General features: G+C 36.3%; 1 protein-coding gene across 1 annotated transcript in view; it reads left to right on the top strand.

Moving 5' to 3' along the window:
* UCHL3 (ubiquitin C-terminal hydrolase L3) overlaps positions 1-13,006 on the top strand; it is a 29,522-nt gene that overhangs the window by 16,208 nt on the left and 308 nt on the right. The window contains exons 5-6 of the mRNA XM_027473158.3: positions 9,283-9,358; positions 11,814-11,872. Coding sequence (XP_027328959.2) covers positions 9,283-9,358; positions 11,814-11,872 — 135 coding nt within the window. The remainder of the gene's footprint in view (positions 1-9,282; positions 9,359-11,813; positions 11,873-13,006) is intronic.

The raw sequence follows: 13,006 nt of genomic DNA, 5'->3' as shown, positions 1-13,006 counted from the left end.
TATTGGTGATATGGAAGGCAACATAAAAATGCAAGTTAAAATCTAGACAGTGTAAAGATCAAGAGATAACTAGGTTAACGGTGAGTTCGAGACCTCATAGGAATGGTCTGGGTTGCCCTTCAGGTTACCTTCAAACCAAAGGGTATTCTTTTGAGGCTCTTTGTAATTATCACCAGCGATTAAGTTTATTTCCTGAGAGAAGGTCAGGGATTCTCTGACAGACTGAAAGGTGATGTTGAGGATTTTTACATGAAGAGAAACTAAAGGTAGATGATAAGCTGAAGGTTTATCATCAGCTGGACGTAAGCCCCTGATAGGACATCATCTCCCAAAGGACTAATGTAAACCATTGTTCCATGTTCATATCATCGTTAAGCAGGATTAGAAAAGCAACCTTTGTCATTTAGCGCTAATGTATCCTAAACTATATGAAAATATTGCTTACTGGTTCTGTAGCTGTAGACCAGATGGAAATTTTGACTTGGTCTGATGTATTTTGGTAGTCAATAAATTGTTAAGTTTGAGTGTTTGTTTTTGTTTTCTGAATATGTTCTAAGCCAAACAAAACTTTACCGGTCCTGTGGCCTGTGTGGGACAAAAGATCAAAAACTAAATCATCACAATGGTCCTTTATGATCTTAATATATTTACTGTAACTTTGTCAGCTGCAGCTGAGAGTCATTTTTAATACTTCTGTGGTCTTTCTTCTAATAGTAACAATTTGAATGGTTTAACATAGTCCTACTGCTTCCACGGATACTAAAGGGATCCAGAGTGTTAATGGCAATACTGCCACTGGCCTGCTATTTTAGAAGAATAGGTGAAAAACTTAGGAAGTTGCATACCTCACCACGGTAAGCTTCCCTTTTCCTTTGCTTTCCTTTTATGTTAGGCATGGAACAGTAAAGAAACCCTGGGTTCTGCTACAGTAGTTACTTGATTCATTTTAAATCCCGAGTAGTGCAACATAGCTTTCCCAAATTACCAAAGAAGAGCTACAGTTTTTGTAGCTGTAGACAAGATTGATAACTCTTGCTGTTCTCAGCTGTTCCTTCCATGAGATGTTACTTCAGTCCCCTCCTGCCTCACTTTCCAACAGTCTGTCTACTGAATGAGTCAGTTAACTTAAGTTCTTCTTACAAAGTTCAGTGGGTGTGAATAACCTCTACTTTATCTGGTGATAAACGGCAGATTGGGACCATGTCTTTGCTTATTTGCAATGTTCTTTTGTCATCTCATTCAAATTCAACGCGTTCTTGATTATTGCCTCTGTAGATTTGATCAGTTAAAGGACAGTATAATAAACAGTGGACATCTTTGCAGTTGCCTTTCTAGGTATGTTACTTCAAGTTTAAGTGGGCTAAGTGTGTTCTTTTTTAATGTTTATGTAGTCGTCATCGTCCTCGCTGTCTTCACCACCATCCTCATCGCAGCCTCAGGTTAGCCACAGCAGAACGAAGGCTTCACCATTGTGTCACTCTGCATCCCTCTCCTGGGCTAAACGTAATCATGTAGGTCCTGCAAAAGCTACCAGTCCGTCAATCCGTCTTCGTCGTTGGCGGCCCTTGATACGCCTTCCATCTGTTGGGCTTCATTCTGTTGTAAGTGTAGTCCATCTTCAGTCTTTTCTTACTCTGACACAAATGGCTTTCTGCCATGTAACTTCAGTCTTCAAGGCATCATTTTTTTGGTTGTTGTTGGGATCTGTTCTCAACCATTCGTAGGATTTCGTTCTTCCTTTTTTTTTTTTTCTTTCTCCCATGTCGGACAGCAAAAGTACATCACTCCATGCTTTGCTGTCCAGGTATTTTTGATTCAGTACACGTGCTAAACCATTTTCAAAGCATAGACCAAGCTTGCCCTTCATGAAGTGACTTGTTTTCTTTTTCTTTTTTTGTTTTTTTTTTGGTCATAGGCTCCACATCCAGCCTCTTCTTTTCACCTCATCTTTCATGATCTTTCATTTGGATGTGCTAAACCAAGGGGCTTCTAATTTCTTGTCAAATGGCATTATTTCTTCTGTTTGAGACCAGGTTTATGTTCTCATATCCTAAACCGAGTCTCCTTTTCTTTCATTCTAAGTCTCACCTAATGATCCCTGAGTGTTTCAATAAGATGAAGTGTTCCTTGTAATTCCAAGGTGCTCGCTTACTTTCTCACTTGACATCTGTTTCTTTATCCAGTTTCTAGACAGACCTTCTGGTTGAAGGTGAAGGCATTCTAGTTCATAAAAGCTTGTCATCAAAAACCTTTTTTTCCCCTCACTTTTTTTTTCTTACTCACCTACAGGGCACAAATACGTCTTGAAAATGTAGAAAATGTTACATGCACAGAATAGCTAGGATTTCTAAACTGTGCTGTGACAACTATCAGAAACACTGAGCTGAAAGAGTGATGTAGTAGTTTTTCAGCCCGTTTTTAAGGAGTGATAATTTTTTCAGTTTGTGCACATGTGCCTGCACACACACAAATCTTGATGTGTAGAAGTAAATGGTCTTAAAATCATAACAGGGAGTGGCTTTAAGCATTTTTTTAGTAACAGCCACATTTTCTCTGTTACTAGATGTTCTTAATTGAGGCATATGTTGTTGTGTTTATCTTTTTTGTTTTAAATAATGTGAATCAAGTGTGCTGTCGACCAGATTTCCTATTTCATACAGATTTGTCTTTCCAGATGTTGAAATCATTCTTAATATATTATTACTATTAAAAACTAGTGTCAAAAAGCTTCTATTTCCTCACAGATTTTATATTTTTATCCTGATAGATGTCAAAAAGAGTAAGGAGTCAAGGAAAGGGTCTCATCTTATGAATTGCTGTTATTAAGTATCTAGCTCTCTTTGTAATCCAATTACCACAAAACTTGCTTGATGTTATCATTTGGAGCTAGTTAAATACCTTAGGATTTGAAGAAGCACAGAGTTAAGTTACTGACTCTGTCCGTCTAGCAGATTAAAATTGTAAGTCCTACATGCAAAGATTTATCACTGAATACAGTATGCAGTGTGATTATATATTGGTTACTACACCTGTCTTTTCACTTCTGTGTGACACACCTTTCCAAGAAGATTCAAAGGCATATAAACCACATGTAAATCAGTATAATTTGCAAAAAGCAGACATTATGTTGGACATTAGTACAGCATTGTATGCAACTGTTCTAATATTGGTTTTATTAAAAAATGATAAACATGGGGGGTGTTCCTATATATTGTGTTTAAAATAAAGCTGAACCTCCTTGTAGTTTTAAGAACATTTCTAGTACTAAACACGAACAGACACTAAATAGATTGTTTCAAAACAAAAGAGCGAAAGTTGGTGGTGAGAGACTGTCTTTCTTCTCCTTAAATAAAACGACTCTCCATACTTGAAATATTTCTTTGACTTTTCAAGTAAAGTCTCCAGATGACTGAGGAATCCATATTATAGAAAAAATATTAAAAACACAATCCTGAAGTGTTCTGTGCAAACACAATAAATTGCAGTAGATGTCATGAATTTTTAAGCTACAATAACGTGCTTTATTAGTAACGTTGACTTTTTCTCAACCTTTGTAATGATCTCTTGCTCTTTCAGTTCATCTCCTCTTGTAGTTTTTTTTGCCTCTGCTTGCTTTGAGATGATTTTGCAGCTTTTTATGTCACACTAATCTCTTAATTCTTTTTTCTTTCTTGCACTTCTCAAATGAGAAAGCTTGCTCTGTTTTTTTCCCCCCGGTTACTCAACCCTTGATTTTTGTGTCAGACTGAAGTGCCTGTTTCTTAAAAATAAAAATCACCTCTTGAGAAGTGTGTACTCCTGAATAATCTCTCTTGCTTATGTATTTAGAGGTAGATGTGTATTTGTATAAACATTCTGTATCCAGATACTCCATCATTGATGGAACCCATCTCTGAATTTCACATTCTTGCTTGACATCCTCTTGTTCAAAATCAGATGCTGCTGTCCTGCAGCTTGGAATTTTACATAACCTGATATTGCATGTTTTAGCCACAGTTTGGGACATAAAATTAATAAGCTTTAGACGGACAGCATGGTAGAAAAATGCGTCAGACAGTGCTTAACAAGGGAACTTCTTGTCCATTTTTGGGTCAACACTTGACACAGTTGCTTTGCATCTTTCTTTTTGCACCTTGTCCGGATGGACAAGGGATACCTTGATCTGAAGTAAGCTGTGCATGTTCAGCTGTTAAGCTTCAGAGCATCTGAAGTTCAATAAACTCACTACAGTATATTGAGCATGAATAGAGACATGACTGGTCTCTGAGAATGAGTCAGAAATAATCTTGCTGAAACTCGTGATCATCATTCCAGTGGTCATTGTTTTAATTGCAGTATTTTCACAGGATTCAAATGCCCATCACAGGCATACATAGTAAGTTTGCCTAAAGGTAGTGTAGGTATGTCCCATGCTTCAAAATGGAAATTATAGACGCCTGATCTACCCAATGGCAGAGGTATCACTTCTTCCCTTTTACTTAAAAACATACTGAATTCAAAACATACCTACTGTTCTTTTGTGCAAACATCACTTCAAATATTTTAATTTCTCTTCTTGTAAGTGCAATTGTGCACTTAAACCCCAAACAGTTTTTCTTTTCTTATACTTACTAGTTACTCCTGTAATAGTCTTTGTTTGATGCATCTGTAACTTTGTTCCTTAAGGTTATACAAAATTGTATTTTCCATATCAGTCTTTACCTCCTTTTATAACTTGACAGATTTTTGATATCATTTTCTTGACTTAACACAAGTGGTTTTTTTTATTGTTATTTTGTTATTTTTGTTTTTCTAGCCACTGCCCGTAACACAAAGCATTCTGCTGAACTGGTTTGTGGGGCCTCTTGCTTCACTGCATTTTCTCAAGAGTCAGTGTAAGGAAATAATAAAATACAAGATTCAGTTAGAAGAAGCTGCCTAAAATCTGTCATGTATCACTGAATGTGTTTTCATATTTTTTTTATATCTAAATAAATTTTAAGCAGAATGGGATGATGAGTTACTCAATATGGCCGTAAGAGCAAGATAGACACTTTTTTTTTCCCCAGTGGTGTGTTCGCTCCTGAAGCGCAGCTTTGGGGAAAATAAACTAGTGGATTTGCTGAAGTTTTATACTAAATTTACCAACATATGAAGATCAAAAGAGTTCAAATGGATAGAAATTGAATGCTGCCTCCTAAATGATAAGGGTTTACGTGCATTAGCCAGATGGACTGTAGGAGATGAAATGAAGTTTATTAGACCAGCTGATACAGTTGGACTGATAGTGACTTAGGATTGTACCTTTGAGTTTCTGAAGGTTAGAGCAACAAGAAGAAAGAACAATGTTGTAGTTCATGAGCAAAGGGCAGCTTACAATGGTGAAAGGTGCCAAAATCAAGTAACTTCCTAGTACAAGAGGAAGGTGCTACATTTGTATGGTAAATACCTTGGAAGTGCTATTTGGGCTGGCTGTTACTTCCGTGAACCTTAGAACACCTTTAATAACAAAGAGAGCTGTTGGAAGACACAAGAGAAAATAGCTGCCAAATGTGAAATGATGAAAATAAGGGGTACTGAACGGTTGAAAAGTTGCCCATTGAGCATGTGGGCTAAAATTTGTGAACTCTATGAGAGTGGGTGTCCACAAAGTTACGCTATATTATTAGCATTAAGAATTACCTCAATACCTTCAGAAAAAAATTATGATATGTTCTTATAATCATCACTTCGAGTGCTAAACTTTTTGTATTTTTTTCTATTCAAATCTGTTTCAAATCTGCTGGTCATTATTTTTCAATTTTTCTTTTAAAGAGATAAAATAGAAAAGTCAGTCCACTGATGCATACCACCAAAACTTCTTTCTTATAGTAAGGCTGAAACAAAAACATAAGCTTCTGTAAGGTACCAAGATACTGATATTTGTACTCTTTCTGTCTTTTCTGGATGGGAAAGAAATATGTTTTTTTATTCACTGAGTGCTACAGCTGTTCTGAAGACTTGAAAAAGCAATCTTGAATCCCAGAGGTCAGTTCTGGATCCTAGCTAAACAATTATCTTTGGATTTTTAGATCTTTCTCCTTCCTTTGTTCCTCAGAATGATCATTCAAATCTGCTGTCTCCTTCTGCACACTGAGTGGGCTTCCTAAGTGGAAAACCAGAGGAACAGATTTTCCCAGCACTTGACTGATGTTGATGTTACAGTGGTCTTTGAGAATAAGAGTAATAAAGAGAATATTCTCTAATAGCTATTAAAATACCACCTAGTAATGAACATGCAAACGGACTTCTTAGAGCTATGTTCTCTTTTTCTATTAAGCATTCCCGCAGACTGTTTATTAAAAGCTGAAAACTTGGCCAAAGGTGTAGCTTTTCGTAGAAACCACGAAAGACATCTCCCTGAAGCTGATATTCCCTCTTCTTTCCCTACCTTTGATATTTAAAATAATCTGGTTCAGGTGTTAGAATTGCTGGAGCTTCCCAATGAAGTAGAAATTGCCCTGAAAGGGCAGCTTTTTGCGTGTGCATGCACACACACGCACGTATGCACACATGTGCAAATTGTTGTCTTTGCTTCTTCCCAGCATGGGTGGGAATATTCTGAATTAGATTCATCACATTGGGAAACTTTAACCCAGTTACTTGTTTGCTGAAGTCATAAGCAACATAAGGTTTTAGGTTGTCTTGACTCTTCAGATGCTGTTGTTTCTTTGTGTTTATATAAAAGTGTAAAAGAAGTGTTTGAAATCTCAAATTTTCAAGAAAGGGGATAGATCTATTTCATAGTAAATTTGTTACTATTCTAGATTAGATGAAAAGAAATCACAGGGGGAGGAAATGGTCTACATTAGAGCTGATGGTAGAAACTTCAATACTGGTGTAGAACTTTCATCCTCTCTATGGGGTTGCTCAGTTTTTGCTGTGACAGCTCAGAATGTAAAATGTAGACACAATGGTTCTCATGGGTTGTGGCGATAGCACTTAATGGAAGTATGATAATTAGATTAGGCACATATAGAATCCTAGCAGCATTCTATAACTCTTCAAATGAATTCTGAGAAAAATTAATCATGCTGTTTTGATGGCCTCCCTGTCCATCTTGTACCTGTATGTAGACTTAGCATTCCAAGCATGTCAAGTGTCTCTCTAGAGAACAGGTCCTTACTAGAAGCTGGTTTAAAAAAGAAAAAGCCTCAAAATGGTTAAAGGGACAACTGTATTTTGCTCTAAATCCGAGTGAAACCTGATCTCAAAAATCTGAAAATAGGGATAGAATTGTGATACTGTGAGCTCTTCCAGTTAATGTTGATTTGAGCCCAAGTAGCGTTAGTTTGATGAAAGCTTTGAAGTGCCAACCCATTTCCTTCATAAAGCGAGACTAACTGATAGTAGTCTTTCCTCTTACCCTGAAATTCCGTGAGTTCAGATTACTCAGTTGGTAGCTTTCATTGAAAAGTCAGCAGCTGCGAAGCTGTACTGCTGCACTGGGATTAGGTGGCAATGTAGCACCGTGGTTTACGTGCCTCTAAACAGTTGATCAATCGACCACCTATTCCTATTGGTATTCCTGTGTGGTTTGGGGGATATTACTGAAACTTGTGATCTTGGGAAGTTGATAACTGGAGTAGCTGAACTCTGAGAGTGCTTCTTTTTCTAAGCCCCAGCACTGTTTGGTGTTCGTTAAAACAAAATTCTCAAAGGTAATTCACATACACCATAAGGAAAAAAGACTCCTTGGAGTTGTGGTAAAAAGGTTCTCTTGTCCCTTTCATAGCATCCTCATCTGCAGCTGCAGGAATGCCCTTTTTGCATTCGAGGCCATCTGAAACAAATGTGAAACAGGGTATTGGTGTCGTTCAGTCTTAACTGTCACAGAGAGGAATCAAATGAGGACTGGGGGAGGTTGTTTGTGCTTGTTTTTTTTTGTTGTTGTTGTTTTCTTTTTGAACTTACTATATAGCATTTCCATAAGCTGTTGGCAGTTCCTCTATAATGTTGTGGTTTTTGGTGTTCTTGATCTGTTGAAGGACTTACGATTCCTTCTCCTTCACTCTGTTGGTTTGATCATTCTACATTTCTTCATCTTTCAGTCTTTCTTCACAATCATCAGAAAGAAGGAAAATTTTAACCCAGTCTTGAAAACATGATGTAAATGTAAGGTTCTACATAATCCATTTTACACTGTAATCTGTTTCTGCCAAATTCTTAGATTTGAATGCTTTAAGAAATACACATAAAGCTAGGAGCAAGGATGGCGGAAAAATGTATTAAATATACATGTATTAAATGTATTTTCTCCTAAGTCAGATTCTCCATAGTCTTTTAAGATAAACTGAGGTTCTTTTTCCGATTCCCTCAAGCAGTGTATTCTTACTTGTGAATCAGGGCTCAGATGCAGACTGGACAGATTCATGAGGAAAGGAGCATCAGTTGCTATCGAACATAACAGTGATGATGCAGCTCTTGGCATGGAAATTCAAAAAATGCTGCTTAGTGGACATTGTGCTGGGAGTGCATGCTGGCAGAGTAGAGCAATATGCATGTTTTCTTCAGAAAAAGCTTTTGCTTGCTGCAGTTGGCAACACGGTACTGTGCTAGATAGATCTTCACCGTCTAACCATTTTTTTATGTCAAGTCACTTGATGCTGTTACTGCACTTCAGTCCTTTCTTGACATGCAGTGGTGATGCCCTGTGATGCTACCTTGAAACTGCGGAAGTCTCTGAGATGAATAGAGCTGTATGCACCTCACAGTTTTCCTTCCTTGCCAATTAGGAGATGTGTGAATTTTATCCTGGGAGTAGTTTCTTTCCTCTGCCTGTGAGGAGAAAACAGGTTCATGTACTATAAGTGACGTACCAGAAAAATTACTTTGACCAAGTGAATATTTTTGGTTTTAAAATACAGTAGGTTCACATTTCGGTCCTACACGGCTTTGTGACGGGAGGCAGGTTAGTGAAGGAGTTGCAGTTTATATCAATTAGCTAATTTTTAATGCTGGTTTATTTGAGTTGATACTACTTCTAATTTGGTAATGAAAAACAAAGTTGTTATATAGTACTATAACTGAAAATGCTTCCAGGAACTTGAATGACATTATTCTTACTGATGCGTATGTATTTTCAGGAAGCTTCTTTATGTTTAAAAATGTTTTGCAGTGTGACTTCTGCCATTCTGCATAGATCCAGAATGTGCTTCTCACATGCATCTCTTGGCCAGGTGTCTTGCGTATTGTGATATATTCTCATTAATCGTACTGTGATGATTCTTAATGAATGCAATATGGTTTTTGTTTGTTTTGCAGGCACCAAGTATAGATGAAAAAGTAGATCTTCACTTTATTGCATTAGTTAACGTAGGTGGTCATCTCTATGAATTGGGTAAGGACACTTTTTATCTCTCCATTTGCTCAGAACAAATACAACTAGTAATCTCATTAACTATCAGAGTTTGAGACTAGATAATTTGATTTAATGTAGTAGGGCTTAGGTTCTCTTCATATGCATGATAGGATTTAAGGTGTGGCAGGGTTTCTGTCAAACAATTGCAGCAATTTTCCCATTGCTTTTTTGGATTGACTTTTCCTCAACTCTCTTCTACTAAGATAAAATGGAGCATAATAATTGACTGTCTCTGAATTTCCTCCATTATTTGCAGAGATGGGAAGCATGAAATAAGTGCTGAACGCTTACAGTTTCAGAGAGGAAAGCACTTATATTTGTGTCCCTGACCTGCTTAATAAATGAACTATATGCAACTTTGCAAGTGTTAGTTATATTATTAAATAGCATGATACAGTTAAAACAGAAATTACATATTCAGAATACTAGCAGATACTAATGCTCTGCAACTCATTTGTTAGAGGCTGGTTAGTTTTTAATCTGTCTTAATTTAGTGCTCACTAGGCAGTTAACTTCAAAACAGTATCTCTGTTTTCTGAATTACTTACAGCTATTTTCCTCCCCTCTTCAGACTGTGTAGCAGCAAGTTCTGTTCAAATATTCTCTAATGACTCAAATCCGAAGCATGTTGCTGGGCAACTATATTTTGCTGCAGGCCTTTTAAAAAACTGTCAAGTAGATATGGATTTAAAAACAGGAATTCAGTGGTCTTTCCTGACCTAATTTTCCCGATATTTTATGGTGGGAACATATTCTGCTACTTTTGAAAATTGGCATGTAATTAAGCAGTGCCCTTAACAGGTGACAACTAGTCATAACCTGGGACATAAGCTGTATGTTAGATGTTTATATTAAAGTGAATCTAAGGGTTAATATCAGTGGCCAGTCACAAACAGTAGGCATGAAATTCTGTATCTTCATGATGCTGTAGGTCTATCAGTGAACTAGATCAAATAGCATGGAAATAGCATCCAAATATTGTAGGATGTAATCTAAATATGTTCTGACTTAATTTCAAAACATGATGAATGGCTTTCTCTTTTTTTCAGTTGTGTGCAACTATTTCCATGCTACCTTTTCATTGTTCATTAATTTGCTCTACTTAAAGAGCACCCTACAAATTATGATTATCATGTTTAAAGCTCACTTTAATTTCTTGCTTTAATTTAAAAAAAAAAAAAAGGCATCTAGCTCAACTGTATAGTGGAATGCTAATATTATTTCCTTTGTTCTTAAAATAATTTCTCTTTGGACTAGCGGAATAAAGTGAAAAATACTTAAAAGTAGGAAAATGGGAGAAGGTTTTTTGATTCATTCACTGGCTTTATTCACTGTGGCCTGCATTTGGGCTTTGGCAGGCAGAAAATGCTGGGGAGTCAACGTGAATATTCTGTGGTAAAAACATAAGGACTGAAGACATTATTTATAGGCAGATGAGTTTAAAATACAGTTCTGCCAAGTTGTATGTAAAAAAAAAATCTAATCAAACCTATCTTTGAACAGAACTGTTCAGTATTGTTTCCTGACATGTTCTGACAAATTTGTGTTATTATATCTTCAGTCACTGCTCTAATATGAACAAGAGGCTGTTCGTGGTTGTAAATACAAAAGTATTTTAACATAGAATCTATTTTCAGTTATGGAAAATGTATATTGGAAGTAGTATTGATTTCAGTGGAATCTGTGGGGAGGGAAGTCTTAAAAAAGGACAGAACCAGAAGGGAATTTGGTCTAGCAAATACTTAAGATATCCTGACATATGTTCTCATATTGTTATGCATCTCATATAAGTAACATCAAACTTATTTCTATAAATAGAATTATTTAAAAATACTGGGCATTACAGCATTATTATATTGCAAATGAGGAAAAATGTAGTTATAGCAACCCTCCTTTTTTTAGTGTTGTGAAAATACTTAGTACCTAAGCTATTGGGTTTGTTTGTTGCTTAAATGAGAATAATATTTCAGTTATGCTCTTCCAACCAGTGGGTTTGGTCTGTCATGGAGTCCCTGATGACAGTTGTCAAACGCCACAGATGTCCTGGTTAAATCCAGTAAGTGTAGCTGAAACTGTTCTTCTCCCCTTGTAAAACAGAAGTACTGCACCAGCACTAAGAAGTTGAAAAGTTGCAACTCATAGCCTTATAGCCTTATTTTTTCAAATAAAAGATAATTCATCATTTTGATTGGATATTTTTACTGCAGAAGGATGTACCTAATGATGCCTGTTGAAGCAGTCAGCGGTAGAGAAGAAACTAGGGAGTAGCTAGTTGCATATTATAGTTCATGTGATACTTATATCAAAAAGGAAGTAGCATTTTTGTAAATAGAGTGGGAAAAAAAATGCTGTTGAATTGATTCTTCTAGCAAAAAAAATGAAACTATTTTAATTTCATAAATGCATTGATCAATCCTGCTTTCTGTTTCCACAGATGGACGCAAGCCATTTCCAATAAACCATGGGGAAACTAGTGATGATTCTTTCTTAGAGGTAGGAATAGAAAATATTCTTAAATGGTATTATACAAAATTCAATCTTGCTATATTTATGGTTGGATGAGCAAGTGGGTTTGAGAGACAAAATTATGTTTATTCAATTTTAAAGTATTTCAGAATGCTCATGTTGTTATTGGTGTTGAGAGAATATCATAATGTGAAAATGGGGATTGTCAGAAGGGCTGAGTGCAACAGATCAGACTGACTTTTTTCTCTACTGGGATTTTCATATGCCGGTGCTGTTTTGAAATTGTATGTGAGATGAAGTGATTAAACTGAAAATTTCTCATTTTCCTTCATTCGGTTTAGTTAGTTTGATAGACACCAAGTTAGACAGAAGTTGATCTGCTTTCCAACACTTAAAATTTCTGCCCTTTCTTCCTTGCTAATAATCATTCTTGTCTGCATTCATGGTTTCTCTTGGATGTGTCTTTGTGTTGGGAGTTGTGTAGCTGAGAAATGAATCTGAAAGGAAATACACTTAACTGGCAAGATAAACTGCCATCCCCAAAGAAGGATAATAAGTTGAAGCTGAGAGAAGACAACATGTACATCTGACTCTTATGGTATCCAGCCTGGATTAGCTTTACAAAAGATAGAAACCAGAGAAACTGAAAAACAAACAAACAAAACCTTCTATAGTTTAGAGCTGTTGACTAATCTCTGTGAAGCGTGCATACAATTTGTGCTTGTTTGGGCAGGGGTAGAAGTTGGATAAAGCGTCTTCTTTTTATTTTAATGTCTTTTTTTTTTCTGATAACATGTGGTCTCCATATTGCACCCCAAAGCCAGTTAAAAGAATTATAAATAATCTTTCACTTACCCCACACATCTTATGTTCATCTTGAGACAAAGGAAAAATTTCAGAGTAGAGCAATACTAGTAAAGGCAAGCTTCAGAGATGTGTTTGGAAAGTCAAACAAGTAACACATCTGTTGCACAAACTAATATTCAGTCACAAAAAATCAGTTGTTCTGGTTCTGTGCAAAACCTTTGGTCTCTTATGCTGCCCATATGACTGCCATAAATAATCCTGAATAGCAGTAACTCAGATCAGAAATATAGTTTATATAGACTTGTTAGACTATTTAGTAATCCTTTATGGAAAAGTCCATTTATTCATATTTCA

This window comes from Anas platyrhynchos, chromosome 1 (assembly GCF_047663525.1).
Source record: "Anas platyrhynchos isolate ZD024472 breed Pekin duck chromosome 1, IASCAAS_PekinDuck_T2T, whole genome shotgun sequence".
Taxonomy (NCBI): domain Eukaryota; kingdom Metazoa; phylum Chordata; class Aves; order Anseriformes; family Anatidae; genus Anas; species Anas platyrhynchos.
The sequence above is the reverse complement of the archived record's forward strand: the minus strand, read 5'-3'. Positions and strand labels throughout refer to the sequence as shown.